General features: G+C 40.7%; 1 protein-coding gene across 1 annotated transcript; it reads right to left on the reverse strand.

Annotated features, from left to right (window-relative positions):
- Positions 1–356: 356 nt before the first annotated feature.
- Positions 357–4,047, reverse strand: LOC110887051 (enolase-phosphatase E1-like). The gene is made up of 6 exons (XM_035978968.1): positions 3,348–4,047; positions 2,847–3,266; positions 2,520–2,768; positions 1,308–2,449; positions 935–1,225; positions 357–860 (listed from the first exon to the last, which is right to left on the reverse strand). The coding sequence occupies exons 1-6, from the start codon at positions 4,045–4,047 to the stop codon at positions 447–449; spliced, it is 3,216 nt and encodes a 1,071-aa protein (XP_035834861.1). The 3' UTR covers positions 357–446.
- Between the last annotated feature and the right edge of the window lie 5,620 nt (positions 4,048–9,667).

Genomic DNA, 9,667 nt, shown 5'->3' on the forward strand with positions numbered 1-9,667 from the left:
CAAATGCTATATGTAACCTTTTCGGCCTCGCGCCATTTTTCAATTTCGCCACGCCGGCTACGAGCCATTGGCAAATATGTATGAAGGCCTAAGAGCCAACTTCTGATTTGAATGAAAACATACGACATGTTCTATTACATTGTTTTTTCGTTACAAATGCATGATAAACTTCTGATTAGCGCGAAAACACTCCAGCATTTTGAGATGGTTCAAAACCACCTCCAAGGTCCTCCGCAAACAAAGCGCGAGACCGGGTGGCCACCTTATACTTAGATAACGCTTCCATTTATTCGAGCTAATTTAACCTAAGTTTTTACAGCAATGCAATAATTGCAACAGAAAAAACGAAAGCATTTCATTGTCATTAAAACTGCGCAAAAGCGCATCACTTACAATCAAGTCAGAAACAAAGGCACAAACGCCTATCAACAAACTAACAACCTACTCTATTTGTCTTCTTTCTTCTCACCATCATCATCTTCGTTCCCTTCACCATCGTCGCCATCGTCATCACCTCCGCCATCATCACCAGCTGCTTCCTCATCAGATGATTCAACAGTAATCGGTGGATCAAGGATCGCCTTGAGGCGCTGACACCAATCATCCTTTTTTAAGGCACTAACAACCAAGTCCATGATGGGCAAGGAGAGGTTGTCATATGAGTTCTCAGCACTGGCCAGCGCAGCATCAGCTTGTTCCGTCACTGAGCAATGACTTGTATCGAATTCTTGTCCCAGCATTCGCTCAACGTGATCAGCACACTCCAGGTAACCTCCTCGATGACCAACTGCACGCGCCGCATCCGTAAGAGCAGCAACAGCGCGATCTAGCTCGCCGGCGTTCAGGATGGAGTTGGCAACCTTCATCAAAAGAGGAGCATTAAGAATAAACTCTTCAACATGTTAAAGAAAAAGGTAAGGCAAAAGGGACTTACCAGCACTATTCCCCGAGTGCGCATCCATTCTGCTTCAGAAACAAGCGTGTCCACAATGCCTTGGGCCTCAGAATAATTTGTCTGAGCCACGTTAAGCGCCGCAGTGCTGACAGCACGCGCCTCCTCAGCATCGGTGGCCTTGACCTTCTCAGCCTCAAGGTCAATCTCCAAAGACTCGCATCTGTCGATTTGCTCATTCAAGCGACGCTTGAGTTCCGCTATCTCAACGTCCTTGGCATGGAGATCCTTGTCCTTGTTAGACAATTGCACCTTGGCTTCAGTCAGCTCAACCTAAAAATTGACAAACACCTTGAGAATTGACTTAGAGAAATCTCGTAAACAAAAAGGAAGAGCGGGAATCAGTAGAACTAACCTCCATCTGCTGCTTGGCAGTTTTTTCACCCTGCGCTTCCTCCACCTTTGAGGTCAAGTCCGCAACTGTAGCCTCAAGACCAACGATCTTCTGGCGTAGAGCATAAGTACGCTCGTTGTCTTGAGCGCATATACGCTTGAACTCGGCCTTCTCCTTGGCCAGTTGCTCTTCCACATTATGAAGTTTCTTTTGCAGGCCCTCGCGACCCCACTCTTCAGCTTTCCTATCAGCCTCAAACTTGGCTTTCTCCTCATCAAATGTGGCCTTAGCCTTCTCAAATTCACCAACACGTTTTAGCACACGTTCTCGGTAAGCCTCCCAATCGGCGCGCTCTCTGACCATTGTTCGCCATTCACGAACTATCTGATGGTTAGCAGATCGAGCGTTGGCCTCGGCAAGAATGTAAGTGCGATACAACATTTCATGCGGCTTCGCCTTTTGACGGTTAACTTCGCCAGGAGTGAATTGGTTCAAGTACCAATCGCGAGAAGGACCAAATTCAACAAATGTATCCTTCTGCCTTAAGCTCCAAGGGGCTTGATGAGGAGCATCACCACGTTCCTCTTCAGTATAAGTTTTATAATATATGTCCCCGACGGTATCCTTCGCACCTATCACATTGGGGTTATAGCCCCCAGCTCCTCCAGAGCTTGCACCACTAGACACATAGCGCCCTAACCCCTTAGAGGTAACAATCGGCGCAGCAGGGGGAGGTTTTGGGACACCAGACTGCCCTTGAACAGAAGACTGATCGGCAGCTCTTTCTTTCCTCGCCTCTTCCGCCTTCCTCTGCCTATCCGCCTCCTCCCTCAGCTTTCTCTCCTCTTCCGTTTTCCTCTTCCTCTCCGCCTCCAGCTTTCTCTCCTCTTCCGTTTTCCTCTGCCTCTCCGCCTCCAGCTTTCTCTCCTCCTCCTCCTTCCTCTTTTTCTCTTCCTCTTCTTTGCGCTTTCGCTCTTCAGCCTTCTTCTGCGCAGCAATCCTACTCTCTTCTTTCTTCCGATCCTCTTCTGCCTTTCGCTGCGCTTCAGCAGTTTTCGCAGCATCACGCGCAGCAGAATCGGAAGGTTCAGTGGCAACCTTAGGTTTTTTCGTGCTGGGTTCAACAAACTTAACCCCCTTTTCAGGGGTCTTCTTCTTGATCTCTACAAGAATAAAGCAAACGCACTTGAGCAAAAAGAGGTTAAATTATAAAGAAGGGAGATAAGAGCATACCAGGAGAAAACTGGTATAACGAGCGCAACTTGCTCTTCTTCCCAACAACGGGAATAACAACTGAAACAGGCGCAGAGGCCATACCAGTTGTCGCCTCGCTTCTACCCCTCTTTCTTCCAATCAACGGGGCAGTCTCTTCTTCCTCTTCTTCTTCATCCTCAGGTTGAGATGGAGTTGCGTCAGCATCCGGGTTACGAGAACCCGCGCTCCCAGAGCCCTTTGACCCACCAGCGCCAGTCTTTCCCATAGCTGCATATGATAAACCTTCATAAGAGTCACTGATTATCACGTAATCGTCTAAGTCACGTTGCCGGAGGCGAAGCGTACCTTTGACAGCAGCAGTAGTTGCGCGACTGGCGCCAGGACCCTTGCTGGTCACTTCAGCATCCGCCTTCTTTTTCTTCTTCGAAGGTTTCTTCTTCTTCTCCTCTGGGTCAACCCCCAGATCGCGCAACACACCTGCAAAGATTTTAGGCAACGAACTTAACTCGCCATTCGAAGACCCTACTGACTCCTCGCTGGAAAGATAGAAAGTCTCTTTCCCAGCAGAAGTCACAGAGCGCAATGGACGAGGTTTAGGATATTGCGCACCTTCAGTTGCATCCGGCGGCGAGGCGAAGGCGTCAGCAGGAGGAAACATGAAGTTCCCTTTTATCTGGTCATACCAGCCTTCCTCATCATCGCGCAGAGGGCGAACGCCCATGGAGCCACCAAAGGCTGGGAAGGCAGCCTGATAGAGTTGCGTCTCTACACAACAAAAACAAAGTATAAGAAACCAGTTAAGTGAATGTACTCGGAAACAAAACAAAAAGGGGGAAAGTATCTAACCTTGATCCCCGATCTTCAAGACCGGGAGTTCCCTGCTACTAGGTGACCACTGGTCACTCATCTTGGCAGCAACCAGAACATTCTCCCCAAATACCCGGTTAGGGGTTGCGGTAAGCTGCTGATACCACTGAGCAGACTTCGGTATAGGAAGGTCCTCCTTTGGTATACCCTCGGTCCATTCCCTAAACGGCATAGCTATTGGCAAGACTTCCTCCCGGATGAAGAAGAACTTGGGCTTCCAGTCGTGGAAACTCTTGGGAGGATTCAACAAAATCTTCTTAGCCGTACCACGGCTAGCAAAAGAAAAGAACCCCATTGTTCTTTGCAGTTGATAGAAGACACGAAACTTATTCACCGTCGGCTCAATGCCGTGAGATTGACACAAGAACTCAAAGTGCCTCACCCTCACCATCCCAGGTGGGCTTAACTGTGAGATATGAAACTTGTAGTAGGACAATATGCTACCAAAGAAGTTAGTCGCCGGCAGCCGGAAGTTTCCTTGAAGGAAGAAGTCTTCGAACAAAGTAATGTAACCGGGTGGGGCATCAGCCGCGGTCTGACCCTGAGCAGGGTACCGGGCATCCCACTCCGGTGGAAACCTAAAACTTCGAACGATCTGTTCGAATAAACCTAAGTCCCATCTCAGGACTGGGACTGGCCCCTCCTCACTAGCAGGAGCTTCTTGATGTTCTTCACTCATATTTCAAGAAAAAGCTGGAAAAAACTTGAAGAAAGTTTGAAGATTTGAAGAAAGTTTGAAGAAGATGAAGAACAATATGAAGACTCAAAGAGAAAAAGGGAGAAGAAACGAAGAGAAAGTGAATCTCTCACCTTTCTCTTCGGATATATATACCCATCGCATTTAATGCGATGGGTAACCGTGCCGCACTCGCCGCAGGGGCAACCAACGAGAGGTTGCCACGTCAAGCGGAAAAGCAGGGACGACGGTTATCACGCGCGCGTGGCATCCACTCTCCTGACATGAAGTGCAACCGCCGCAGGCGGCATGATGACATCCGTGCCAGGGGTCAACTCAAGCGTCGCTCTCAGCGACTTATCTCACCAACCTGTCAGAGGTTCAAATTTCGAAGTTTCCCGCCATAAAACGTGCAAGTAACTTCATGCAGAAGTCACAAGAGTCGCGCCAGATATACGTAAACTACTAACACCTCGCGCGATTAAAAGGACAAACAAGATATCACTCGACACCTGCCTAGTACCTGCGCATCGAAAGCAACAGTTTTCTACATGCGCCTTACAAGTCAAGATTAAAAGGACAACTTCCCCTTCTCTTATTTTTATCAAGTCCAGAGCTCCAACCACTTGCGTTGCGCATGGTGCAGCACTGGACTGGGGGGACTTGAAGGGGTATGGTCCCAAAAAGTCGCGCAAACCTCATAACAGGTTGCACGTGAGACCATACTCCTTAGCATAACAACTTGATAATAACAGCCTCGCGCAGCTTACGTCACATTATGACTTAGCCCCGCGCGAGGAAGAGCACCTAATAAACTCAGATAGCAACACTTAGTATAAAAACAATGGTATAAGTGAGCACACTAACCCCGCGCGGGTTAGTTGCCACCAAACAAAATCCTCTCCATAGGAAGACGCGCTGTTACCTACAGAGGTACACAGGGTACAAGTGGCAGTAAAAAGAGCCAATGAGCGTCCAGCAGGCTCTGTTCAATCGTGCGCCACGATCTTCTGACGATAAGTACACAAGGACGCCTACATGGCACCAATCAAGAGACGGGGACAACTGTCCCACGATCTCCACTTGTCTGCTGATGACAGAAGGGACAACAAGGCCGACAACAATGACACGTGGCTCCAATCAAGGTGCGCCAGCACCGACGAACATCTAGAAGCCACTAAGCAGTCGAGGCCAGCGAGGCAGAGAGCATATTCGTTGTTGTCCGTTTCTGGCCCAAGGCCCATCAGCCCACAACCTCTTACACCTCTCCGGCTATAAATAGAGACCTTCATTCCTCAGGTTATTCATTCTACTCTCTTGGCTCTCACTCTTTACTACTTAATTACTCTCAAAGCAATCGCTTATTCTCACGCCGGAGCCCGGTTAAGAGGGAAACCCCCACATTCCCCTCTTAACGAGTAACGGTGTTCTGTTTTGCAGGTTGAGTAACCAGTCGGAGCTCAAATACCTAAAAGAAGATTAACCTCTATGAAAGGAACATAAACCCACCTAATTAATACCTTAATTAGAACCCTGTTTCTTCAGGTAAAGAAAAAAATTATGTAAGACATATTATCTGTATTAAATTCGATTTGTCATAGATTCACTTAGTGTCTGTTATAACCTACAAGGTTACCTCCAAATCTTCACATAAATTATCCAAGATTCTATAGTTTGGTTGTCTAACACTTAATTAATTGAACTTCCCGTCATAACTAAGCTTCAAAATAATATTTTGTGCGTTTAATGTTAAGTAGAAAAATGCATGAACTGAAAAAACACTTATATCTATTAGATTAATTATGACATAAGTCAGTTAACTAATCAAATAACTATCTCTCTTTCTCTCTTCCACTATTGATCACTGAGTTAGTTTTTGGTAGTTAACGCATTTAGACCTAAAAAACACAAATCTCTTGCTTGTCACTACCCGATACAAGTGCTTATATGGTTCTTACGATTTAACTTTTTTTTTTTTCATACTGAACGTGAGCACGCATTCATTATGTATATTACATTATATTATAATACATACACGAAGAACAAACATAAAGTTTACATAATCTTAAGAGTTTAAATAATTAAAACTTTTAAACCATATGGTGCAATCTTTTAAAACATGTTGTTGACTTTAAACCATACTTTTTTTCATACGTTAATACATTACAAAAACAAAACATAAACACGAGCATTTTATACGCTTTAATATGAATATGGTATTTTTATAGGTTTTTTTTAATTTAAAAAAAATAACATGTTACGTGATTATCAGTGTGTAGGTTTTGCACCGCATCATACAAGCATCCCACTAGTTCGTGTATATATATATATAGTGAAAGTGTATCGTACATTTTGCATTAACGTACGATGCGTCCGCAATGTCAAGTTCGCACGTTATTACCCCAGTAAAGAAATCTTGCATGTTGTAAAAACCAAAGGTCGCATGTTCAAAAAATTGCGTGTGCAAAAGAAATCGCATGTGTGTTCAAATAAACCAAAGTCACATGTTCAAAAAACAATTCGCATGTTGATACTGCAATCTCGTACGCACCGTACGTTAAGACAATTTGTACGATAACCGGTCTATATATAGTCCACCCTTATTATAATGATTTAATCTAAATTAACAAATTCATAGAATAAGCATAATATCAAAAGGTAGATTAAGCACATGGGTTGCTACATTTGTGGCACCTTACATTGTCCATTGTCCAATTATTGTAGAATAAGATGTGCATTCTTTCAATGAGGCTCACCATTCATGTGACCCTTTATGCCAAGAACATAATCTCCATGAGGATTGATTCCTAATACTATACTATATAACATAAAATAAACAACCAATTTGTTATAATTCGTTCAGACAAAAATATAAATTTCGTTAAATTGGACAATTTTAACCATAATTTCTGAATTTGTTACAAAATGATTATTTTTGTCCCATTTATAATCACTCTATTTTTTCAACTTAGTAAGTACCAAAACAAGTTAAAAGACGATCAATAAAATAATATGATAAAGCAAGTAAATCCATAAATCACCAAAAGAACTGAAAAAATAAATATATTTATTAGGAGTGCTTACCTGATTAATTATAGATCCAAAGTATTGGATATTAGCTGTTAGAGTAAATTACAACCGGTGTACTTTACGTTTGTACCATATTACAACCAGTGTCTTTTAACTAAAGATATTACAGGCGTCGTCCTTTATGTTATAAGTTTTTAACACCCTATGTCCTTTAGTGGTAACCTAGTTTAATTTTTTGGTTAAGTCTTACCATGTGCCTCTCACATGAGGGCAATATGGTCTTTTCATCTAAATTATACATTTAAAAACTAAATAAATAATCTCTAAAAACCATCTCATAACAGCAGTTAATTGTTCGTATTCCTCTCAAAAAACCATCTCACAACGTCATCTGATTGTTCCTATTCCTCTAAAAACCCTACAAAAAAACGAAACCTTCCAGTGGTGTCTTCTACATGCGACAAGCTCTAGAACAAAACGACATGGATGAAATTTATGGTAAGCTTCTAACATCATCGTAGTTTTATCTATTGATTCCATTGTAGTTTTCTTAACAAACCAATCAAAATAACTGATATGCACACAAGATATTATGAAAACTACAATGGAATCAATAGATAAAACTACGATAATGTTAGAAGCTTACCATAAATTTCATCCATGTCGTTTTGTTCTAGGGCTTGTCGCATGTAGAAGACACCACTGAAAGGTTTCGTTTTTTTTTTAGGGTTTTCAGAGGAATAGGAACAATCAGATGACGTTATGAGATGGTTTTTTGAGAGGAATACGAACAATCAACTGCTGTTATGAGATGGGTTTTTAGAGATTATTTATTTAGTTTTTAAATGTATAATTTAGATGAAAAGACCATGTTGCCCTCATGTGAGAAGCACATGGTAAGACTTAACCAAAAAATTAAACTAGGTTAGCACTAAAGGACATAGGGTGTTAAAAACTTATAACATAAAGGACGACGCCTGTAATATCTTTAGTTAAAGGACACTGGTTGTAATATGTTACAAACGTAAAGGACACCGGTTGTAGTTTACTCTAGCTATTAAGAAAACTTGGTTGTGATTATCTCAATATCTAAATTATATTTATTCTGTAAATCCTTAGATAATTAAGAAATAATAGCTTGTTACACCTTATTATTTGCTGATTTTTTTTATTTTTTTAATTGTTTATACCGCTGAATTTTTTTTAATTATTTAACAAAATGGTTAATGCATGTTAGCATCTAATTAGCCATCGTTCCATCAATACGTTATGACTTTTGACTTTTTTTTATATATAATCAATACTAATTATGTGTGTTAGACATGATGGAGAGTTGGAGACCTAATATAATAATATTGAAAATGAAATGAAAGATGGTTAAAGTCAAATTGCCTTTAAAGGGTTTACAGAAGGTAGACAACTTGATCATTTGACCCTAGCCCTAACCCCGTTTTCAAAGATCACTTCAAATTAGTTACGCAAAATACATGAAATAATAATTTAAAATTGTTGTAAAAAGGACTCGAGTTTGATACCCCTTTACAACTTGTTCTATGAACCGTTCCAACTTGCAAGTATAAACTTTGTCCAAACAATATCTATTATCTAAATTAACAAACTTTGTCTAAACAATATCTATTCTCTAAATTAAAATAAATAACTTGATTAAGGACTGGATAAATATTAGAAAAAAGAACAATTGTGTTGTATTATTTATAAAATTTGAAGCGGTTAAACATGTTTTAATGATTAAATGGTTGGACGGGTTTTCAGAACAAGACGACATCACAAACCATTTAAGATAAAATATAAAAATATTTTATCTTCTAATGTGCATTTATGGATGACAAAAGAAAATCTGAACTCGCAAGGAAAACCTTTGACATTCGCAAAGAGCATTCGGGTATCCAATTGGGTATAGGTTTAATGGAAAAAAATGTCACAGGTTCGGGTATAGGTATGGTATTAGATAATACCGGGTCCGATTAACAGAAACATACATACTCGTTTAGCCAAAAATACCCGAAAACACTTTCTTTTTACCTTCGTTTTTCCTCATCTTGGTTTAACTTTGCGTAACTTTACACATAATGGAGTGTTCTAATATACATACATTCCATTATGATATATACAATTATCGTCGTCGTAGATGTGATTTGAATAGTAAATGTAATTTTTTAAGTATTTATTTTTTATTTTATTTTTTTGGTCATATTTTATGTATTAGTCATTTGATTTTTTAGTGTTCGTTAATTTTTAAAAAAAAAATCTACATCAATGTTTATTTACTTTTTTTGCAAACGTATTGTGATGGTATGTTACCGCAAGTCTTGGATCGGTATCGGTTTGGTTCTTTACAGTACCGATACGATTCATGCATTTGGTATAGAAATCAATACGTGTTTTACATCGACTGAAAATGATAAAAACAAACACCGGTACCGACTCCGATGTTCAAACGGTATCGATCCGTTCAAATTGTCACGGTACAGGTACTAATATTCATTCATCGTCACAGACAGAGTTGTATAAATGAAAAGAAAAATTAAACCGACAACTAAAAAATGAATATAGGCATTAGTATAGATTTTTG

Source organism: Helianthus annuus, chromosome 10 (genome assembly GCF_002127325.2).
Source record: "Helianthus annuus cultivar XRQ/B chromosome 10, HanXRQr2.0-SUNRISE, whole genome shotgun sequence".
In the NCBI taxonomy this organism is placed as follows: domain Eukaryota; kingdom Viridiplantae; phylum Streptophyta; class Magnoliopsida; order Asterales; family Asteraceae; genus Helianthus; species Helianthus annuus.